Source organism: Galeopterus variegatus, unplaced genomic scaffold, assembly GCF_000696425.1.
Source record: "Galeopterus variegatus unplaced genomic scaffold, G_variegatus-3.0.2 Scaffold1934, whole genome shotgun sequence".
Taxonomy (NCBI): domain Eukaryota; kingdom Metazoa; phylum Chordata; class Mammalia; order Dermoptera; family Cynocephalidae; genus Galeopterus; species Galeopterus variegatus.
Genome location: NW_007728045.1, coordinates 301,936 through 327,089, shown reverse-complemented (window position 1 = coordinate 327,089; position 25,154 = coordinate 301,936). Strand labels below are relative to the sequence as shown.

Below are 25,154 nucleotides of genomic sequence, written 5' to 3'. Positions count from 1 at the left end.
TGGTATTCTCATCTATAGAACAAGTACAATGATGATGTGTAATTGGCTTCCTAAGAGGAATGTTGCAAGAGCATTGTATGGAAACAGTAATGAAAGAATTTTAGCTTTTCAATCTGCTAGACATTTATACGATGTATGTAGAACTAAGGTGTCTCTTTAAGGCGGGAACGTATATACGTATATAACAATGAATTCTCAAAGTACTTAAAAATTTTTAGTGGAACAATAACAGTAAGTAGTTGCAGGCTTATGTTCTCAGTCAGTCATGAATATTTATTACAGACATCAAGACAAGATTTCAAATAGTTTAACCAGAAGGACCCGCTATGTATGTACATATCCAGCCATTCATCCATCCATCCATCCATCCTTTCAGCCCATGTAAAATGCTGGCCAGCAATCTTGTGCCAGGCTAGCTGCAAAAGAATCACCTGAGAGCTTTAAAACAAAGCAAAACAGATCCAGAATGCATGCTTGGAGATTCAGTAAGTCTATCTGTTGGTCTCAGAAATCTATGTAATGTAAGAGTTTTGAGGATGTGATTTCTGAGGCCTGGAGAGAGCTGAAGGTTGAGAAAAATTTAGCAGTTAAAATTTAGGAAAATTTAAGATGAGCCTCAAAGAGTTTCATTTATTCTTGGAGTCAATATTATTACCACAACATTTATTATTTCAGATCCAGCAGGCTTGGATCTAGCACGATCAGGCATATCTATTTCTCATGTAATCATGACAACCGGGTAGGGGGCAGGTTATCTAAACCCTCTGACTTCGAGTCCGCTACATGCCGTTTGTCCAAATACATCTCCCTGAGTAGATCTCGACCCAGTATCTGTGCCAGGATTGTCTGCACGTGCACACCACCCACTCACACGCTCCCGCTCCTCTCATCTGGGTAGCCGTGGGCAGCACATGCTCGGATCCCTTCACTGGCTCAGCACACTCATCCCCCGGCTACCGTTACGGCTGCTCCCAGTTCACAGCTGCCGTGTTTCTGAAGAATTGGCCTCCCCCAGGGGAGGCTTTCACAGAGAGGCCACCTTGCCCAGTGAAGCTGCGCCGTTCGCCCCAGGCGCTGACTGAGCCACAGGGTGTGAAGGTCAGCTCCCTTACGGGATTCACAGGCCCCCCGCGCATCAGACCAAGGCTTTGCCCAGTTTAGCTACTGCCGTTCCTCGTCAGCTTTTCTCCTTCCAAGTTTTTCCTGAAGTGCACATCTTTATAAGAGGCACTGCTTCTAAGAAACCCAACCTAAGACACCATCTTTTGCCATCCTGGCTTGAATGTTTGATTGGCCAAGATCACCAGCACCATCTGATGCTAACCCTACAGCCACCTCTCTACGACCACCTTGTTTGACAGCTCAGCACATTTGCTGCTGTTGACATGCCACCTTTTAAAACCTCTTTCCTCAACCTGTCTTCTGTGACAACTCCCTCTTCTGACCTCCAGATCTCTGCATATAACTGTCCATTTGACATTTCCAGGACATTACACAGGTACCTTGACACAGCAAGTCTGAAGACCTACATTACTGAATGTAGTATTACTAAATGTCTAATTTGATATGACCAAGTTACCTCTATGACATTACTCTTAATCAAAAGCCTGCTCTCCCACTCTCCCACACCACCATCCAGAGGCACCCCCTCCCACGATTCCAAACTCCCTAGTGTGTCTCACACAGCTGTGTGCACACTGGTTCCAGCATCGTCTCTTTGTGCTGCTCTCATGTACCCCCCCATGCTAAAGTCCTTGCTGTGCCTTGAATGTGTCATGATGCTCCTTCTGCCTGGGATGTTCTTGTTTCAATTTGTCTACCTGGTGAAGTCCCAGCAGCCCTTTATGACACACTATGCACACTATGACATGCCTCTGTCTCGCTGAGCGTGTGACCATTTCAGCACCTGGCATACTCTTGATACCAATGCATACTACCTGGTAAAGTGAGTGGCTATTTTGACTCAGCTCTGTCAACACATCCAAGTAAAAATGACTAAGCCAAATCACAAATAGCAGTTCATGCTATTTAACATCAGCAAAACTTAAAGGTACTACTTCAAGGTCATATGTGATTGAGACAGTGTGGCAGATACTGCTAGCTCTTTACTAAAATTTATTTCCTCCTCTTCCTGGGAAACAGCCAGTCTACATTTCCCAGCCTCCCTTGCAGTTAGGTGTGGTGAAGTAACATATTCTAGCCAGTGCAAGGTGAGCAGAAGTAAGGGGTTCCACTTTGGGCCAGGCCCATAATTTCCCAAGGAGTGCTCTTTCCCCTCTCAGCTGACTGAGACAGTGACATCCAGGATTATTTGGGAAACAGGGTAGAGAGCCACTGTCAACCCAGGTCTCTGAATGCATGGAGCAGAGCCCCCTGTTGATAGGAACACTCTCCTCTGTTCCATGAGCAAGAAATAAACTTCTTTTGTGCTTGAGTCATTATATTTTGGGGGGCATATCTGTTGCAGTAGCTAGCATTACCCTAATATGGGCAGGCACTGCGACACAGCCATTCTAAAGTAAAGGACATGTTGATACAATCTAAGAAAATCTTTAAGCTTAAAACGAGTAATGTGCAGAACAGACAGGTGCATTCATTCCTCAGTCACAGCCCATCGGACTCACCTCTACAGTGAGCCTAAGAAATCAGTCTGACCCGAGCACATGGCTCAGCTACTAAGCTAGTGACCACGTGCAGCTAACCACCCAGTGAGGAAATTCAGCAACCTGTAGGATATATACCGGGTAATGAAAACTTTTAGTCTAGGTTATTTAGTTTATTATTTGAAGAATATTTCTTTGTATTCAGCAAAGAAAAAGTCACTGATTTTTTAATAGCCCAGCTAAGAACCAAGTTGCCCAAACATGATTTACATGTACTTCCCATTAGACTATGTTTACTCATCTTTGCATATGGAAGAGTCAGTTTAGTATCTGACACATAGTAGGTGTTCAGTGTTTCTCAGATATTACGTAGGGAGGAATTCAAAGAAATGCAAAGCTTCGTTGTTTCACTATTCTTTGTGACATTCATAATTACTTCTTCTAGTATCACCCACCTTATAAATGAAAACACTTTATTCTGGGCAGTCATAATTGTATGCTATCCATCAAACAATAAAACCTTTATAGCTGAGGCACATTCAACCTGAAGATGAAGTGATATATTAACTTCTTGATCGAATGCCAGAACTTACAGATGAATATGAAACAGACATCAATAATTACAGCTTATACTGTAGCTGTTGGTTTCTAAAGCTAAGCTCAATGAACAAGTAATAACTGGACAGACACACCCTTCAGAAATTAGAGGTGGGAAAAGATTACCTCATTCCATACCTGTCACACAGCAGGCCCCCTGCAGCAATTTGGCAAGAGGCAGCCCACGGGCGGGGAGGTGTGGGCTGGAGCAGCTAGGCTGGTGCCAGTGAGCAGGCACAGGAGGAGCCTGGTGTGGGAGCACTTGGGAGCCAAGGCTTCTCTCAGGCACTACCCTCTCCCATCCCTTTTCATTCCTTTGTATTCTGTGTTCCCTAAAGAAACCTGGTCTGGATATAAAAGACACGTACTTAAATTCGGTTTCTTAAAAATGCCATCTTGCTTGGAAAATTTATGCTTTTTCTATTTCAATCTAAAAAGGGGTTGCTAATACTAATAAAAAGATAATTATCTCAGCTAATTCTTGATTTTACGAGACCCTCTAAAAACACAGCATACTGCATGACATTTAATAAACTGCCCACCAGAAGCCTGTAGTTGTGTTCCAGGGATCAAGGTAACAAAAACCAGTGTGGCAGGAAGCTACTGACAGCAAGCTACTGACAGCACCGCTGTACTTGAAGAAATTCCACAAAGTGAACACATACTTCCAGAATACTCACGAGGAGATACTGCTAAAGAGGTGACATGCTTCATTTTAACACTAGAGCAAAACGGTCTGACTCCCTTCCAAATTTCTTCCTGGCAATCTTGATCTGCCACAGGTTGCCATGTCCTTTACTGAAGTCAAAATCCCTTCCCCAGTAAGTCTTTGTGCTGACTACAGCTCCAACACTAAGAAATGTGTGTGGGATCCCTTTTTTTTTTTTCTTTTAGGGTAAGTAGTTTGGAGGGAGGATAAAATAATAAAGACTAAAGATGTAGTTCTGCTATTTTATCAAAATCTAGAGAGCACTCTACCCTCAAAAATGGAAAATGATCCTTATTGTCTCAGTATACTACAAAAGTGAAGAACAAATACATATTGATAAAATCTCTTGACAATTCATTGAAACTTACTCTAACACATATCTACTTTGTAGCATAAAGTCTCCTGCTAATTTAAATTTGAAAACCTAGAAAGATGTTCTGATTACTTAATAATAATAATTAATAACTTGAAACCCATTGCCGTGGGCTTATAATGCCTTAAAATTTTCAAAGTACTTTCAGATCCCTTACCATGTTAGAAAGCACTGATGCCACAAATACCAATCTACATTTGGTTCTGGAAAAAAGATTTTCATGTACATATTTTGTCCAAATATTACTATTTGTTTCATGAAAGTCAGAGTGAAGACTTTAGTAGAGTGTAAATTTTAAGCCAATGAATAAACAGTTGGCTTGAAAAAAATATTAAATTGACATGCAAAGCATTTGCTGCTCTGCCAGATACTCAAAATAAAAATGACTTCTGCCAACATGAAAAAACTTGAATTGTTCCAGCTCGTTCTGAATTTGACTACTAGGTTCCACTAATTTTCCAAAATGGGATCTGACATAACATCAGCTCATTTCCCCAAATGTTATTATCTCTTTAAAAACTAACACATAGTTTGCATCTTAAACATCAACCTCATACAATATTTTTCATTGTGAGCAAGATACGCATTTCTAAAAAAGCAATATCTTTACCTAACAAATGAAAATTTGGACATTTAAAAAATTGCATCTTCATATTTTAAGAACTAAATTAAAACTTGTCTTAATAAAGTTATTATAAGCTAAGTTATTAATACATTTAAAAGATAACAATTTAGACCCAAAGGTATAAAGGAAATCAGTAGATTTTAAACATGAGGATCAAAGCTGTTAAAAGTTTAGATAATATTTTATTCCTGTCCTTGGCCTGCCCTTCCCTCATCTGTCTGCCTAGAAAAATGTGTGTTTAAAATATGGAGTTTGAGATTTATGATCAGCTGCAGAAACCTGCTTAAGTACTGATTTACAGTCTTGGCCGAGGTATTTAACTCTGTCATCAGAACTAATTATAGCAAACCTGAGATTATATATTCAAACTCTCCTTTTGGTGAAAGAAACAGAATGCTCTGCTGCAAATCAGAAACATCCCGAGGGCTCCCAAACAAGAATGCACTACCAACTTCACTTCTAGAACCAATGAGGTAAAGCTCAAAATTACTGTTCTTTAATAAGTTGTTTTAGCCTGAAGTACTTAAATAGTAAATCATAGTTACATTAATGCCGTACCAATGGCCTAAAACATATTAATCTCAGTTAACAATAAGTGCCGTTTACATTACTAATCTAATTCAGGCATTCTGGTGGTAGTAAATGCACATGTCAAAGCTTCAGGAACTGAAGTTATTACTGATCCAAAAAGAATCCTCATTTTGCTGTGACCAGAATGGAGAAGACAGATAACTACACCCTTTGGGCAACTTGGGTAGTCTAGGAATAATGTTCCCATTTTATTGCTTCAATGAGTAACATGTCTAATATGTATTTAAGCTGATCAAACAAAACTGGTCCCAAATGACATACCAGCAGGAACAACTCAGGAATATCTGTCCCTTCCTCTCCCCCAAATCTTTCCCTCTCACTCCCTCCTCCGCAGTAACATGTTTTGGAGCTTTTCACAACCCATGTCCCTGAAAGAGTGAGGCCTTATGAGATGTGGCTTCCCTTATCAAATGAGTCCCACACTACGTCTGATCCTGCCACTATGCCTTCCACTCATTTAAAATGCTCCCACCTACATGAGAACCCTGAGCAGGGCAATGAGGGGGCTGAGGAAGGCCTCAGCAGCTGAACTTTGGGTTAGAGGTTCCCAAATCAGACCCTAAAGGAGGCCTCTCTGGCAAGGCCTCAGCATGAGTAGTGAAAAACATGCCTGCAGGGATCACGAAATGCTCTAAGGAGTGGAAATGCCTGACTCGGCCCTATGCGTGAGTATATCGACATCACCTGCCTGCTCAAAACATTTTTAATGTCTCAGACAAAAACCATTGGATTGTGAAGTGGATATTTCCCCCACAATGGATTTTTATAGGAAAGATTCCTATACTATACAAAGTTTGTATTCACCTATTGGCAGTTTGAAATGGGATGTTGTAGGTAAGCAGTGAACGATTATATCTATAAAACAGAATAGGGGATTTTAAATTATAAAATATAAGATTTGCCAATATTTCGTCTGGATACCTTTTCATAATGAATTAATAGCTATGCAGTCTCCTAAAATTTTGCTTTCTCTACACTGAATTTTCTCAACTAAATGAAAGATATGGTTTTTGTACTCTTAAGTAGCAACTAGTTATTCATTTATTCCAGAACATAGTAAAAACTTAATTGTACCACCATAACTTAATAAAATTTTGTTACTATTTTAAACCTAAAAATAACGTAATAATATAATTATAATCACAACTCATTTTATATGTTCCTGAATTTGTATTATCAAACCAGAGAAAGTTTCTACCAGACAGCTAGAAAACCTGTGACAAAGGCTGGGGGAAGGACAAGAACTGGCGAAAACCACAGTTGGCAGCTCCTCACCTCTCTGGGCACCGAGGGGGAGGTGCCAACCACCCCACTGCAGTCTTGGTCACCAGCATGAAACACACATCTAGTGAAAACTACTCCCTGTGGTACCAATCCTCTCTTTATCCTCATTAACTCATTCAATCTTTAAAGGAGTAATGGGGAAGAGCAGTAAAAACAAACAAATCGGTTCTTAGAAGGTTCAAAATTACAATATCTTGAGTTATAACTGTCTGTTTAACACAATTACACTATTTTCTCTTCAAAGAACCATCTCATAATTTAAAGAATGACATGGCCGAGAGAGACATTTAGGAAGACAATTCTAGGCAGAGCTGAATTTAAATCATCTTCCAAATACTATATTCTGTCTTTTTTATTATAATATTTTATGTGAAGGTACACAAAAATCATCAGCTGCTTTTATTAGGTGACTGAAATATCAATTCTACTGCACCCAATAAAGAATCGATAATTACTTTTGTAACATGAAGGCAATTCAAGTCATTTGTAAAGACAGTATCAACTGAGACTTTTTTGCACTGATGACTAATCCATTATAAACAAATGCCAATCTTAAAAACACAATTCCAGTAAGCAGAAGTGCAGTTATACCCAGTACAGATAAGTACTTTGTACAAGGAGCTCACTGGCTATGCTACACCAAATGGAATGAAAAAGCAAAATTGATTTTATACTGTACATCTATAAAACTAACTAACTAAATTAAGCCCTATCCTTTTTTCCCACACATAAGCTCAGACTTCTTACACAAATAACAGAAGGCTTCATTTCATTCACTTCAATAAGATGAACTCCTTAGAGAAAGATTGAGAAGAGCTGATAATAATTCCCAGATTTTATGCTTATTTTTTCTACTTTTATCCATTTCCTGACATATTTAACATAAGAAAAAAAATCTTTTCAATAAATTGAGTGCTTGAGTCTACAAATGTCCTGAAGAACTCTGGCAAGTTACATATATCCCATGTTGCTTTTGGTTTCCCATCTCTTCTTTGCTTCAAACCTAAAACAAAGAACATAAAAATCTCAATTTATTTCTAAAATAAAATACTTTGCTAAAGTAACATGTTTACTAAGAGACCAAAGTAAAACTAACTTACGTAAAGAGTAAAATGAGTAACAATTATACACAAACTGGATTCACAAAATGTATTAGTGGGATTTCTGCAATTCCTATGAAGTCAATAAAGTTACTACTAAAATTCTTAAGTGAACTTACCCCCATGCGAGTTTCTTCTTTTTTCGAGCAGCCTGTGAATTTTCAGCCTCCTTTTTGGCCTTTACAAAATTGTGGCAGGCAACTGCTTTGGCAATTTTTACACCAAGCTAAGAAAGAAAAAAAAAAAAAAGTAAAAATAAATATTCCAGCTAATATAAGAACTACAATAATACAAATAACTGAGAACTTGCAGGCATGAAAGCCAAGTCTAGAAATTAGAAATTCTACACTCAGGCCCCCTCAAACAAAGTATAACAAATATATAGATATGGCCTATATTTTCCTTACCTCCCAACAGACCATTTACCCTAGTTGTACTAGCATCCTGGATAAAAATCCTCCCCAAACCCAGGCCCCTTAAGGGTCCACAAAGGTAGTAATGATGATCTTCGAGCTATTTTAGCATTTCAGTAGGCTGAACAGGAATCTACCCCTGATAAGCCTGCACAGACTGACAGAGACATCAAGTTTCTTTGCTGTGGGCTAGAATTATAGCAACTCAGTATGGTCACACCAGTTATCTCATGCTGATCAGAAGCTCTGATTGGCAGTCATAGATGTGATTAATAAAACATGGGAAAGCTAATTACTACTTCATAAATGCACTTAGTATGACAGGCAACCGCTTTTAATTCATTGAGAGAAAAAAGAAAATAAGAGGAGCTAAGAGGTGAAAGGGCTGGGCACGAGGACCACAGCACCTAGGTGCTCCCTGCGCAGGTTCCCCTTACACCCATCTGACAGTCTTGTGAGGTCCATTCAAAACGAAGCCCTTCTTCCTTCCCCGAGGTCTTCTCTAACTCAACCTAAACAGTCCTTTGTTTCTGTATTTCTCCAGCCCTTCAGCTTCGGTGCGATACCTTACAGTTACACACTCTGCTCTACACAGCTCTCTGACTGCACAACTGTTCCCCAGCAAGTATCTCCAAGGCAAGCATGATAGTATCTTCTATTTTAGTAAGGCTCTTATTTTAAAAATGCCTGCCTATATGGATGGCTCAAGAGTATCCGTTAAGAACCCAAGTTAAACAACAAAGGTTAAAAATCTCTTTCCGATGTTTCTTGCCTTCTTTACCCCTACACTCAACCTAATGCATTTTTTGTAGACAGGCAGACTTGTGGAAGAGAAGAAATGACCTGCCTGGAAGCCACTCTAAAGTCATATCATATTAAAGCCCAAGTTTTAGGGATATGCTTGCCAATAATGTGGCATAGTAGGAAGTTAAGAGCACATGTGTAAACAAAGAAGCCAACTGAAGAAAGCAGGTTTGGCATGCCTGACATGTCTTTCAACATATCTTAGAGAACAGAACAGTTTCCTTTAGGGTGAAACAGACAAGGAGTAATCAAGCACTGGCTGAAGTTTTCAAATGACAGGAAAAACAGATCTGATTTTTTCAGTCCAGGAAAGAATATACATAAAGAATATAAGCAAATGGAAGGAAGCTGACAATCAAACCAAGGTGCTGAATTGGTCAACATCAACAGGAAAGCTATGGAAGAAAGAATGATTAATTGTGCTTCGAGAGCGTATGTGAGAATGCAGACCGACCTTAGCGTCTTCTCAAAACTCAAACCATTATTAGTGGCACGAGTGCCATTGTCATATTTTTCACAAGGACGACATTCATTTAACTTCAACAAATTTTATGAAGGCACAGATGCATGATTTTGCCAGGCACTGTTCTAGGTGCTGGAGATCCAGCATCGAACTAAACAGAGCTTGTTTTCAAATTATGACTGCTTCAGTACTGGCTTTGTTCTTTTGGTTCTCTTTTCATTCCCAGTTCTTCATCACAAAAAATTTCATGAAAGTCAATCAAAGAAAGGCTTAGAATCAAAGGACTGTTGCATCATCATCTCAGGAGAAAAAGAAAATCTGGAAGGATGCTATGGCATAATTTATTATTAAAATGGAATTCCTAGCCACTGAAAAATTATCCATTTGTCATACACGTAAAAAATCAAGTAAGTACCTGTCAGGTTAGGTCAGTCAACACTGCAGTATCAAACAAACCTCCAAATCCTGCTGGCTGAACTTTTATTTCTTATTTCACTTAAAGTCACTGTGGATGGGCAGGGCTCTCCTCCACCTTGTGCTGCCAGCATCTCAACCTGTGGTTTTCAGGTACACTATGGTGGAAAAAGAGCTGGAGAGTCTCACACTGGCTGTCAAATGTGTTAGTCCAGAAGTGACACACGTGATTTCTACTCACAACCCACTGGTCAGAACTACTCACATAGCTCCACGAAAATGCAAAGGGGCTGGGAAATAAGGAGGTACAATGGGACACCAGGGAAGCAGTAAATACACCTCATAAACTGTCTCTGCTACAAAACACAGCTTGCTACCTGTGTTTAAGATGCACAATACATCTCTCCACATTCACATGGATGATTTAGTCTCTCTTCTGTCCCCGATCCCCAAAAGGTAAAATATAACAATCTGTCTTTTTCCACTAACTCCATTCCTATATATTATATTATGTACCAAATAAAAATTTGATATACAATGTAGTTTTGCCAAACCCACCCCCTAAAAAAAGACTCACTCAGCTAGTTTACTTTGTATTTAAATTGAGCCTATATTTTGGGTAAGAAACAAAAATTATCTGAACCTTATTTGCCATGTACCATTAACCATGTGAGAAGATTATTTTCTAAAACTGTTATAAATTAAGATATAACTTACATTTGTAACTTACTGAAATTTCCCCATATGGATTTCCTAGACTAAAGATAGACAAACCAAAGAGCATGTCAGTGTGTGTGTGGACATCCAGTCATTTGACTTCAATGGACTTTTCACCTCGACATGGTCATATACTCTAAGAATGTAAAAGCTTTTAGTGTTCCAGCAACACCAAGGCCAAATCCAGCACAACCAGCACCTCAGTAAAGATTTAGAGCATACATTCCTTAAGACATAGTATGAACTTGTTAAAAATAATTCAGTAGAATGCATTAAACAAGTATTCACATGAGAGGGCTACATCATTTTGTGAAATAAATAAATATAACAAATAATCACTTGCATAGACAAAACGTTCAAACAGACCTGTTCCTGTAAAAGGTATGTTTTCTAACTGTATTTTACCTTGGGTTAGGTTAAATGGAATGTTCTCCAACTGATAAACATTAAACAAACCTAGTCTATGTATTTTTTATAGAAAAAAATATTTTAGCTTGTAATAATGATGAAAAGTCATAGCCTTTTTGTGTCCTTCACATGCTTAAAATGAACGTTTCACTTATTTCTATGGAGAAAGAAAAAAGAACAGAAATATCTGAAAATATAAAAGGATAATAAGACCTTCTATAAAAGAGTTGGTTGAGAATAAATGCAGCTTCTCAGTCAAGACGACTAACCCGAGTTCTAGAATATAAAAGAATATCGTGCTGTGTTTCAGTATTACAAACAAATAAAATAGGCCGACAAGAATCCCCCTTTTGATTCTATAAAAAGAAAAATGCATCTTCATGCCCAGTGTAAACATTACAAAAGCTTGGTCGATGGTTTTTATATGAAAACAAAACAAAACAAAAACTGTTTCAGGTCATCAGATAACTACAGCAACACAATGCGGGAAGAAATTTTTTTAAATGAATAAAAATATATACAGAATTTCTTGTATGTGTAGCCAAAGTATCAGCATTTTCCATATAGAACATCCAATATTTTGCTGCATTTTAATTAAGGTGTCTAAACATTATCACAAAGAACTGCAAATTGGTCAGAGCATGCGGTAAGGAAAATTAAGCTCTAAAGGCTTTTTATCACCATATTTCAGGAACCAAGGGTGTAAAATGTTCTAATTTGGGATATATTAAAAGCCATAAAAGGTCTTTCAGAAAGATTAATGGTACTTTGCTTGGATTTAAGATAAGGGCTTTAGCTGGTTGGAAAAGCAGGGCCCTGGCTGGACCCTCGAGGCATTCATCTTTACAGCCACTTGGAAGATTTGTAAAAGCGTCTGCATAACCTCAAGCAAATGCACGGCGACATTTTTTTAATTCCTTTCAATTTTACAGGTTTAGCGTGTGTAAATCATATTGGGTTATAAAATAGATATAATGGTACATCCTTGTAACAGAGTACAGATTTTTAAAAGACAAACTTCAAAATAAAGTTAGCTTTTCTTGTAAAATCCTGTCATTACAAAGTTTGCTGATAATCATTTGAAGAATCTGATTCAAACAGCTTAATCCAGCGTAACTGTAAACTTCTTATCCATTTTATAAAATATTTTACTCATCTCAAAATTATTAGCTTGTAACAGATTTATGAAGTTTTCCTCCCTTTTGAACACTTTCAAGGCACTTATTTAAAAATACCAATTATCATAGTTTAACTTTTTATGGAATAATAGGTCTGTACGAAAAATATTTATGCCATTCTCTTTTGTTCTTTAATTAAATGAAAACAGATGTTTTCTGAAGTAAAGCGGAACCATTACTGGAGTACTTAAAGTGTTAAGGTCTTTAATTTTTATATCAGTTTGGTCGACAATTCCTGATTGTCTTTACTCAAGCTCAACATTAATGTCAAGCAAGTTACCTAGGAGACGAAAGAGATCAAAGAGACAAAAACCCCTCCAATGTCTGATTAATCAAGCCTGCAAACAGCTTATTTCTTTTAGCCTGCATGCAAGTATGAAAATGAGATTCTGGGAGCCGAACATTGTGCAGATTTGTTCATTCTTATCAGAACAAAGCCAGCGGCAGCTTATTTCATGGATCATTGGCACTGTCATCAGTGCTACACAGAACGGGTGACAGCTCCTCATTTTGAGGCTTGAACAAAATTAGCAAAAAGTCGGCACAAATTAGCCTCTCATCTTTTTAGTAATATGACATTATTCATTTACTTTTTATCCAATTTTTAATTTTTTCCTTGTCAGCTATCCCTTTCTAGTGTCTCCCGCATGGCATCATAAAATGCCTTCTAAAAAACAAGCAAAGAAATAGTGAAATAGCCAAAGTTGAAATAACACACAAAGTTCAAGAAGCAAATAAGAAAAAGTACTTCTAATGACTGATAATGCCATGGGTTTTTTTTTTTTTAAAAATAACTTTCAAAACTTTGCACTAATATTGATTTTTAAAAAACAGCTCAGAATGCCTTGCAAATTAAGGAGTTTTATAAAATTGGTGGTATATTTCAATAAGGAATATAATGTGGCTAATGTGTTTCATTCACACCACAATTTAATATGGTATGTGCTACAGTATATGCAGGATGTCTACATTTGAACTGGTACCTTTCTCTCCATGATCATACCTGAGATGCCAAAGCTGCAATGACAGCAAATAAGCTATGCCATATCCAGTTATTTAACTCTGACTTTAGATCAAGTCATTTTCTCTGTTATAGGAAATAACTTAATTTCATTGTCATCTTAAATGTGCATGTACAGGTTTGCACGTTTGTGTACTGCACTCATCTGTACGTGAGTACAACTGTACATACATCTGTTATTTTTATACCTACAACTTCATATCACTATCTCAAAGCATAACACAACAAATCCTGTTTTTAAAACACATCAAAAAGATATATATGCACACACAGGAATATCTTTTATCATATATGTGTGCCTTTGTACATACACACATATACATATAACTCACATATTCAACTTTGATTTCATAGTGAAATGGTTTACATAACACCTGTTTTAATGATGCCTATTAAGGCTTCAAGTTATACGTAGCTTACAGTATTCCAAATGAGGGAGAAAAAATGTTATACCGTTGAAATTACTCCTGTATATAGACATTTACATTCAAGCAACTTATTCCATTCATAAGGGGAAAAAAGCATTAAAAAATTAACCATAAGCTGTTAGATGCTTTACACAGCCCCCATAAGAAAGACAGTTTTTTAAAAGAACTGTAGTACTGTTTTCAGCAATTTCTTTATCTCTGTTCTTCTAAGTAAGAAAGCCTATTAACAAGCTTTGAACTTAAAATCACATTTACAATAATGTGCCATCAACAGTTTTATAAGCTAATTAGAAAAAGATTAATTAATGACTGGCTGCTAATAAAATGGCAATCATGAAGAAAGAAACCAAGGGTGCTAAGCTTCAACTACCACCAATTAAGAGCTAATTACAAACAAATTATATATGTGTTTTGCTGTGGGCTTTAATTTACTAAAATGGTTTTAATTAAAAGAGAAAACATGCTGATTAATTGAACTGCAGAAAAAATCTACAGTATAAACTGTGCTTTGTCTGTCTCTTTAATTAGACTTGTAACATCTGAAATCTTTTTTTAAGGTTAGCTAAAAGCACAGATAAACATAATTAAAAGAGAGCATAAGGAAAGCCATTTGAGGTGATCACCCAATCATACCCCAAAGGTTAAAAGAAAACATCCTCAATGCAATGAGATCTGAGTAAGCAAACCTAAAGACCTGAGAGGAAAAAACCCATCACTGAGCACTAACCTTATTTTTCTGATATTAAAATGCTCCAACTTCAAGGCTGCACACAATTTTTTATGGGAATGAACATATCTTTAAACTAGATGTAAAGGAATTCATCCAGACCCTTCTCTACCTGGACAGACATAGCTTATTTTCCATACACTGTGCTAATTGTTCAACTACACGTAATAACTGAATTACTTAAAAGAACTAAGGAGAACAAGACTTCAAAGAATTAAAATAACGATTTAAAAGCTCCCCCCACACTATGTGCATACTACAAAATGATACACGTTGGAACTTTTAAATTAAAAAGCACTGAAAGATGACCAAAATTAATGAAAGGGCGTCAGTTCTAGATGATCCTCAACAGACACACACATACCCTCCCCAAAGGCAGAGAGCGCCTACCTTCCCCAGGTGGCTCATGAAGCTGCTAACTAGAGAAAGCTATTCAGTGACAGATCTGTTCCTCCCCAGTGTCCTATATTCTTTCCCGTTCCTAATCAGTGAAATATACCAAAAAGAAAATGGTCCTAAACTCTACTGCTAACAGGACAGAGAAAATAAATAAATAAATAAAGTTAGAAATCAAAGTCAGAGTAGTAAAATTTGAGAGACATAAAATACATTTTGCCAAACAGTTGGCAGACATTAGATCACTCTCTATGAAATAATCACTTAAGTAAAAAACAACCATTTGCTTTTAGAGAAAAAGCTATGGTTAGACTGTACTTGCTGTACATACCCCTGGTACTAGCAACAAAATAATCTCCTTTCCATAAAAACAAAATGTTAAAATGGAGATATTAAATTTAAATTCTTTATACAAATTAATAACATTTAATGAATTTTTACTGTGTTCATTCAATATTTAGCAAGTTGAAATCACAAAATCACAATAATTAAGGCAATAGAAAGGACCTGTCATCCTTCAGTAGGGTCACAGGTTCCAGTGATAAATTTTTATTACAGTTAATTGGAATCTATGTTGAGCTTTATATCTGAGCAAACTGTTTTACCTTGGAAACATGATTGTCAAGACATTTCTACCCAAAGAAAGTAGTCACACACACAGAAAAAAAATTTGCTCTCTGGATTACAGAATAAGGGGTTTAGAACCAAAAGAGTTTAGAACCAAAAAATTTCCTTCACTATAACATGTCTTTCAATTAAGCTTTTTTTGTTTTTTATTTTGATGCATAACGGCACTGACTAGAAGTAACTTTAAACTTAAGTTTGGTAGCATTTCTAGTTAAAAGTTTAAACAAATGTTTCCATTTTGAACTCTAGACATGATAATACTCCAGGTACTTGGATAGGTAAATCTGTCAAAACTGTATTGTTTGGTAAGGGTTTTTGGAGGGACTGTGGGAGAGGAAAAGGGGCTTCGAGCTCCTATTCCATCAAGACAACACAGCACTTACATCTACATAAAACTAATAACTGAAATGAAAAGGTGAATTTGTAGTCAAAGGAGGTCAGGGAAATCAAGGCCTAAATAAATAAAGTGACTTGGAGAAATTCCAAATGCTAGGGCAAATCCTACCACATCCAGAGCATTTCTGAGAAAGGACTAGTTTTTAGATAACATAAAATGCAGAACCTGTCTCCTCAAATGTACGTATATAGTCGTCTTTTAATGAGAATGCCTTCAGTTCCTTAGGAAATTGCTCTAAATATAGAGCTTAGGGTACAAATTAGTCTGCCCAATTTTAGAGAGCATTTAATTAGCTATGAAAGAATACAACTCAATCAAGTCACACTTTAGTTTTTAAAAAAGGCCATTCCTACCTTCTTTATCTAAATATTAACGAACTATTAATATTTTGACATTATTAACTTTACCTATGCAATTCAAAAATTTATGCAGTCTACTTTATAATAAAATTAACATTAAATTCCTGGTTTAATTCACCTGCCAATATATTTGTTTACATCTACAAAGAGGATACTATTAAAATGAGATATATATATATGTATATATACATTTTCTAATCATTTCTACCTGAGATACCATTAGATTCTAAATAAATGTTATGTTCGATAATACTAAAGGCTGAAATCATTGCCTTAGGTCCTCATTTATAAATTCAAGAAAATGAGCTTTAAAATATGAAACATTTTATCACATTATTACTCTAAATCTAAGAGTTTTGGCCTTAGCAAAGAAGGCAGTCAATTATAACCGAAGTATCTCGGATGTGAATATTAATACTTTGCCAGTCATTAAAGAAAAATATGACTACTCCTTCTAGGTTGCACAAAATTGTATAATGTTACAACATAAAGTACTGGTGTTTTCAAAGAGTCAAGTTTACTTGGTGCTGCCAAAGACTATATACAATTTGTTACCATTAGAAAACAATCTTTAAAGGCATACACTATACAAAGTTCAAAAGAAATTCATAGGCAACCTCTCTTCCCTGTTCATTTCTGCCCTCACACTGTACAGGTATAACTGAAATCAACCTGAGCAATATTAGTTAATGTAGGTGTGACTCATTCAATGGTAGAACTCACTGTTCTGCTGCCAAACCAAGTTGGTTTTTATCTACAACAGGCTAACATAAAGATGCCTAGAGAAAAACCCTCTTTATAAAATGTGAGATTCAACCTAATTGCTGCCTACTTAATTAAATCTAGGCTTTAGCACTAAATGTTAAAATACTTGTTTCTACTGGCTTCTATAAATTGGTATGATCTGGACTGTAACAAAGATAATGTGTCAGAAAAGACAGTACCAAAGAATGGCATTTTCAAGGATCATTATCGATGAATGAAACATACTTCCAACCAAGTCTGAGGTTAACAAGGCACAAATACACTCAAATACTTGTGTGTATGTATACATAAATACATATATATAAAAAAAAAATTTTTAACATTTTTTTTCAAATTAGAAGTTTCATCAATATGATACAACCCAAGTTTATGTTTCCACTTCACCTCTCCTCCAAGACTGTTAACAACAAAGAAGTACAAGTATTTAACCAACATGAGGAACAGACAGCCTCAAAGCAACTACATACCCACATGGCAAACTCAAAGATGACAGCACAATCTAGGCTTCAAACATGTAAACTTGAGTCATTCCCCAAGCCAGATTATGTACATCCTTAATGTCATCATTAATTTAAGGGAATGTGATTCGGGAAAAATATGTGCTTACTGTGTCACCGTGATAGCACACAGACAGCCTTATACTGTCATACCATTTTTTTTTTTTTTAGGGACTGTTTTCCAAGGCCTATTCTCAGACATGGTTCTACTTTTGGCTTCATTTTTCTCAATACTGATGCTGCCCTATTGGTTTCATAGGCTTATAAATGTTAAACATCAAAAATTAGTTTCACTTATTATGGTTGGAAAAGGTTTTAAGAACTCTGGGATCTGTGCCTCTGAGCAAAGGCTTTATCAGCAGGTCCCAGTCACAGCTGCTTGAAAAAGGAAAACGGTACTGATTAAAACCCAATATACCTGATTTCCAAAAGGACACCTACCATGCATGTATACATTTAATTCATAAAGGGCTTCTGCCTCAAACTCACACTTACTTCTCAAAATCCCATCTATCATATCCATAGTGATTGGCACCAAGGGGATAAATATAAAAACTTAAATCTCAAACTTAACTACTATTTCAAGAATTTCAACTTGATTAGTTATTCTTCACGGGTGCTTAATAACATGGCATCAGTATCTCTCTAATGTCTTTGTCTGAACAGCAAACATTTCCCAGATGTTTTCCCACTCACACAGGGAAAAGAATAAGGCCCACATTATTGTTTTTTTCTTTTAATCAGAATTCTATAATCCCATGCTAAATAAGTCTAATTTATTTTACCAGAACAAAGCATTATATTTATATGGAAGTAGAAAGAACACTTGAGAAAAATGTTTACTATCCATAACAAATGCTGAAAATAACGTGTATTTCTAAAGCAATCTCATTTGTCATAAAGTGTGACAAGAAATAACAACCCTTAAAATGGAAAGCACCTAGTCAGTATTATACAATTCTCATTTCTAAAACAGCAGTATGACAAAACAAAACATCAGAACAGAAAACTAATATCCTCAAAGGAAACACACATTTCTGAAGCCTCTAAGGCACTACTTCTCAATGTTTTGACAAGCAGCTTCAAACTGCACACAGAAAGGAAAGCTCAACAGTGAATACTAGTGAGGTAGACAAGGGTGGATTTAATATGCTCACCACTGGTGGCAGAATGTCACATGGCAATTCCATCCTAGCCCTGCACACCATTTAGGAAAACTGTATCTGAATCTCAATTGTCAAGGTTTACTGAGAGATTTAACATGAATACATAAAAGATTCTATAATCCAATATCTCACTTAAGCCAAATTTTAGATTTGGTTTGCCAGGTAAAAATGAAAAGTATAATCAAATCACGATTATAATCAAATCATTTGGCAATCACCATAATAATAATTGTCTCAAGCAGGAAAAAACTTGGCAATGCATGCCAAAACCACGGGGTGAAAGTATAATGAGAAAGAGAATATTCACACAGTCTCATGTTATCTATCGCCCATCTCCCCATGAGATATCTATTCATTACATAGGGGATAATAGTAACTTTACAGTAGAGAAACCCGGAGACACCACCTTAACAAATAATCAAAGTAATACCACCAATAAATGTGAAAAACAGAAAGCGTGTGTCCCTGGATAACTTGTATTGAGGACGCACCATCACTTCTGAGATTTTCCTGCCAAAAATATATAACCTGAAATTAATCATGAGGAAACATCAGACAAAACAAAACTGAGGGATATGCTACAAAATACTTGGCCTCTACTCTTCAAAAACGTTAAGGTCCTAAGAAACAAAGACTGAGTAAATATTCCAGATTAAAGAAGACCAAAAAAGACGTGACAACAAAATGCAATGCTGTAGAACAGGAAAAAAAAAATTTTCTTTTGCTATAATCAGTGAGACAATCGGCAAATTTAAATAAAGTGCACAGATTAGAGAGAATAAAAGCAAATGATGCAAAATGTGAACATTTCAGGTGTCTGAGTAAAGGGTAAATGGGAAATCTTTTTACAAATTTTGCAACTTTCTGAAAGTCTGAAATAATTTCAAAATAAAAGTTTTTTTTAAAAAGGTAAAATGTGTTCAACTCAAAATTTCAGTATTACTAATTCTACTAAGAGGAACACAAACACTGCAGTAAAATAAATGCTTCTCTGTGAATTCCCCTCACTTCAGGTGGGAGTGCTAATAAGCAGAAAAAGGAAAATGGACAGCAACTGATGGGCTTTGTGGAGGCCACATTTCAACACTGTAGCCTCAGCTTTGCCTTACCCTTTCTTCCTTTAGCAGGGAAAAATCTGAGGAAAGTGACTGACCTGGGGGACTCTGCTAGTCCCAGTCACCTTGTTATCTGGAAGAGATCATATAATACCCAACTCTTGGGTCTTCCAAAAGGAAGGCTGCACAGGCAATGGCAATGGCAATGGGACACCAGTTTGGTGAGTCCTGGGATCCTGAACAGACCAGTGAAGAGACAGAAATCCACAGCATTTCTAAAAAAACAGTAGGGCAACCATACTCTACAGCCCTGCTGGATTTTCTTAATGTGCCTGTCTTAAGCTTTACTGGAACTTTCTAGCAGACTGCAGACCAGCCAGCATCTGACAGCAACCAGTAACATATTCACAGTTTTTAAAGGGGTTCAAGAGACACTTGTTCAATATGTGGCACAACATGAATTGGTTTATCACCAGTGATGCATTTAAGTACCAGTTCTCTGAAGTTTTGTTCCTGGTCCAAATGAGGCAGACATTCAGACCAGGCTGCCACAGCTTCCATACCCCATACTTACGCATGATGCAGACCAGTGATTGGTTACTGCTGTCCATGTGCTTTTCAGATCCTGAAAACCCCCTTAGATTTTGAGCCATACCTCACTATCCCCATCACAATGTCCTACTGTATGAGTACTCCCCATCCTTATAGTCATGAAAGAGATCTACCCATTACAGTCTCTTCCAACCCACAAGCACTGCCCCTCCCCACCATTCCCTGATATTTTCATGGTCAACTCTCTGAAATCTGGGTATTAGATACGCTACTGTTAGGATTTTGCTATCTTTTGTGCTAACTATATTTTCAAGCTGGTCAAAAAACTATGCCACTATTTCTAACAGCACTTCTACGAAAATGTAAGTTCCCTGTGCCAAAATAGTATACTTAGTAACAAACAATAGATGCTATGTGTATTGAACAGAATTTTAAAGATGATCTTTAGCACACAGCCCATCATGGAAGGATAAGGACCCCTATCTTACTCATACTGAAGAAAGCCACTGTAATAACCAACAAGTAATGAGGAAATCCTATTGAGTTTGTAGCACCCTTCAACATGCTTTCAAATTTATTTAACCAAAAATGTAATACTTTTATCTTTCTATAATGAAAGCTATACACAATAAATCAAAATATGGCTACTTTAGAGAAAAAACAGAGTGTCAAACTGCAAGCACAAGAAGTATTATAAGACGGGAAGGGGTGAATGATATCTTAAAAGAAAAAAAGCAAATATTAGAAATCTTTTTTTTTTTTAGTGATCCATGAATTCTATATACCCAAAAGAATTGAAAGCAGGGATTCAGACAGATATTGTACACCCATGTTCATAGCAGCATTATTCCCAATAGTCAAAAGGTGGAAGCAACCCAAGTGTCCACTGGAAGATGAATGCATAAACAAAATGTAACAAATACCCTGACTGTAACAAACACATACAAGGCAGCATTATTCAGCCTTAAAAAGGAAGGAAATTCTGACACATACTACAACATAGATAACCCCTGAAGACATTATGCTAAGTAAAATACACCAGACACAAAAGGACAAATATTGTATGATTCCACTTATATAAGGTAACTACAACAGTCAAATTCATAGAGACAGAGGGATGGTTGTTAAGGGCTGAGTGAAGGGCAGAATAGGGTGTCAGTTTTTAATGGGTACAGAGTTTCAGTTTAGCAAGGTGAAAAGAATTCTGGAAACGGATGGTGGTAATGGCTGTACAAAATGTGAATGTACCTAATGCCACTGAACTGTCCACTTAAAAGTGGTTAAAATGCTAAATTTTATTTTATGCATATTTTACCACAATAAAGAAAAAACTTCAAAAAACAAGTTTATTTTTTGAAAGGCCACATAACTGCCATTAATGCTACCTCTTGCCTATGTCCCTAACTGAAGCCCATGGCTATAAATTTCCTTTATATTAGCCATTAGTAAGCACACACACACACACACAAACACAATACACAGAAATATTTAATGTGGCAAATGATTTCAAAAGGCTTAAAGAAAAAATAATAATTTCTGAATCCCTAAGCCTCTCTTCTGAACTGGTTTTTTCCCTTACACAAAACTAGGAAATTCACAAGATATTTAAGGCCTGCGGCCAAAAACAGAAAGAAAAAGAAAGTGCAACAGTCACAACAAACAGCCATATCAGTGACAGATTGTCTGACATCTGATGATGGAAGTGCGCAATGGTATTTCCATAGAAGAATTTACTAAAATATTAAGTTTCCCTTTAGCCTCAGTTTAGGAACAAAGTTCATCTGCAAGTAGAACAGTGAGTGTGGCCAGGAGTGTGCACAGATAACCCATGATGCTCTCTATGCAACTAAACGCCATGGCGTATGAGAGTTGAAGAACGAGGTGAAGGAGGGAAGGACCCAGGCACTAAAACCAAAAGCTATGATAGAGGGTTTTTTCCTGGAAAGGTCAGAAAGGAATTATAAACGATGACAAACACAAAGCACACACCAGCATGAATTCTTTGGTCTACATGTGACATTAATTCTCAACTAGGGGCACCTTCCTGTGGCCTTCTGTAGTTGGAAAAAGAATACTCAATATATCCATTAGTTTTATACTATAGACTATAGGAAAAAAGGCTGAGCAGGATGTGCAGAATATGCAGAAAGAAAGCATTTTAGCAAGGGTTAAGAAAAGATTGAGAGAAGTGACTTTAGAACATATAGCTGTCTTCAGGGAGAGTTAAACTGAGTTAAGATGCAAATGGAAACAGAAAGCTAGCCTTTTAATCATACCTGGAAAAAAACCCTGTCTGATCTACGTAAAATCTAAGGTTGAGTATCAATCCTGGATTATTTCCAGCATAAGTTTTAGACCAGAATAATTTAAAGACAAAAATAAAGCCTAGCATTCCAAAATAAATGGCAAAATAAGATGGAAGAAAACAGATAAAAAGAAAAATCTTAGATCTTACATTTTAATACTGAACTTATTTAATGATCATAAAAAGAATATACATTTTAGAAAATCTGAAAATAGAGAAAAGTGTAATCAGCTTGACTCACCTCTCGAGTAGCTAGCTGGTTGCTGAGCTCCTCGGCCTTCTCAATGTTCCACTCCTCCACAGCCTGATCTATCCTCTTTTCAAGACCTGACTAGAAAGAAAAGAAACTTAAAAATTAAGGGCAGGAAAGAAAGGCCAACATTTCTCAGCCAAGACTATGACACAGGACTATGCCACATGCATTACACATGTAGACCATTTAATTCTCATGATAATCCCCTAAGGTAGCTGGTACCACTCCCATTGACAGCTAAGAAGTTTCAGAGACATTAAGTGGCTTATCCAAGGTCATATAATGTCTTGAACTAATAAAAGGGAGATGCAAATCCAGATTTTTGTGAATCCAAACCCTATGCTTTCCCTTAATAACAACAATAATGTTAATGATAATAATAATGAAAAATTCTGGACTGCTTATTATGTGGTAGACCCTGGGATTAGTACTTTAAGAAAGCTCATTTAATCTTTAAGACAATTCCATGAAATAATAATGTTATCCTGTTTTAAACATGAGGAAACAGAGCCTTAGCTTCCCTAACTTGGCCAAAGTCAGAGTTGTTATGTAGCAAGGGCATCCATGAACCCAGGTTTGCTCAGAGCCTGCATTCTCAACCACGATTTTCTTTCATTTCTTTTCTCTTCTGACTACTCTTATAGCTCAAGACTTTCATTCAATAGTCCTTCATAGTCTTTGACTGTGGACATTAAGCTAAATTTAAACATGGGAGAAAAATTACATATAAGAATGATTTTACTTTCCTACGAAAATGTTTTTATTTACTAAATATACTTTGGGAAATCATAATTAAAATTTACGGGCCGGCCCGTGGCTCACTCGGTAGAGTGCGGTGCTAATAACACCAAGGCCCCGGGTTCGGATCCCACATAGGGATGGCCGGTTCGCTCACTGGCTGAGCATGGGGCTGACAACACCAACTCAAGGGTTAAGATCCCCGTACCGGTCATCTTTTAAAAAAAAAAAAAAAAAAAAAATTTTTCATGAGATTACCAAATAGACTAGGTAGGACTCATCATACATTTATGGAAAGATGCTTAGACTTAAATAATTGAGTTCTAGCTTGTGAAAACAGTTACTACAGAAAATAAAAAAAATTTTAAATGGTCTAATATATGCTTCTTGTAAGAAAATTTTATCCTAACAATGGCTTATCTATTACATCCTTTAATAGATATTACATATAATTTATATTTTCAGTTAATATTTTAACTTAACATTAAAGTTTTCAGTTTAATATCACATTTTCAGTTAATATTCTGTCTCTTACAGATTTCTGCTTCCTATCTAACAACAGAAGTCCTAAGAATATCTCTGCCATCAATGTATTGCTTGATTATACCAGTCAACTCAGAGAAATTTTGTTCCTGTACACCTTTGCTGTTCCTTTGCCTCTGTTGAAATGAGACAAAAAAAACCCAGCACATAATTTGCCCCCAAAGATTAGGGAAACAAAGACCACTGAGGTTGTCACTGACATCCGTTGTTAAGTGAAGACTGTTCCTTCTCATAAACCCTTCTCACACAACCCACCTAAGTACCTGGGAGGCCAATAGGCTTTTTTTGCTTGTTCCCACTGTCACCGGAGACCTTCATTCAATGGCCCTCCATTGTCTCTGACCCTAGATCACATGGCTCTAATGCTCTCTTCCCATTCTTGTCCTGTGATCATCTACCAGTCTACAGTCCCTTTCCTATATTTCTAAAGAACTCTTCTCCTGGTGCTCCAAACCGCACCCCGGATTCACTTTCCCAACATCCTTTATCTTCAGGGACCTCTAACTCCACCCCCCTCAGAAGTTTATACTCTAGGCCAGTGCCACGCCAACTGTGGCCCGTGCACCAGTTCTGGTCTGTTCATACTGCCAATCCAAGAACTGTTTATTTTGGTTGGTGCAAGATAAGGAGTTTGTGCCAGAATGCAAATCAACTTCATGACTAAGCACAGTTTTGTCTAGATGACTTTTTTGCGGGAAAAGGGTGGAGGTGGAGGGGCTTACAAGCCTTTCTCAATGAAGGAAGTAGCACACTGAGTTACATTCAGGCACAAGCTCCTTACCTCTTTGCGGACCAGTACAGTCAGCCCTCCCTATTGGCAGGTTCTGAATTCAAAAAACAAAAACAAAATAATATAACAATAAAAAATAATACAAATAAAAAGATAATACAGCATAACAACTACTTAACAGCATCTACATTGTACTAGTATTATAAGTAATCTAGAGATGATTTAAAGTACACAGGAGGATATACATATGTTATATGCAAATACATGCCATTTTATATAAGGGACTTGAACGTCTGTGGATTTGGTGGCGGGGGCG

The 25,154-nt window shown here is 36.8% G+C and overlaps 1 protein-coding gene across 2 annotated transcripts in view; it reads right to left on the bottom strand.

Moving 5' to 3' along the window:
* Positions 1-5,662: 5,662 nt before the first annotated feature.
* The window catches only part of FAM204A (family with sequence similarity 204, member A), a 33,723-nt gene continuing 14,231 nt past the window's right edge, over positions 5,663-25,154 (bottom strand). For both annotated transcript variants that reach the window (XM_008579642.1, XM_008579643.1), the window contains exons 6-8: positions 22,816-22,905; positions 8,002-8,108; positions 5,663-7,785 (exon numbers count right to left, since the gene is read on the bottom strand). In XM_008579642.1, coding sequence (XP_008577864.1) covers positions 7,734-7,785; positions 8,002-8,108; positions 22,816-22,905 — 249 coding nt within the window. In that variant the 3' untranslated portion in view covers positions 5,663-7,733. The remainder of the gene's footprint in view (positions 7,786-8,001; positions 8,109-22,815; positions 22,906-25,154) is intronic.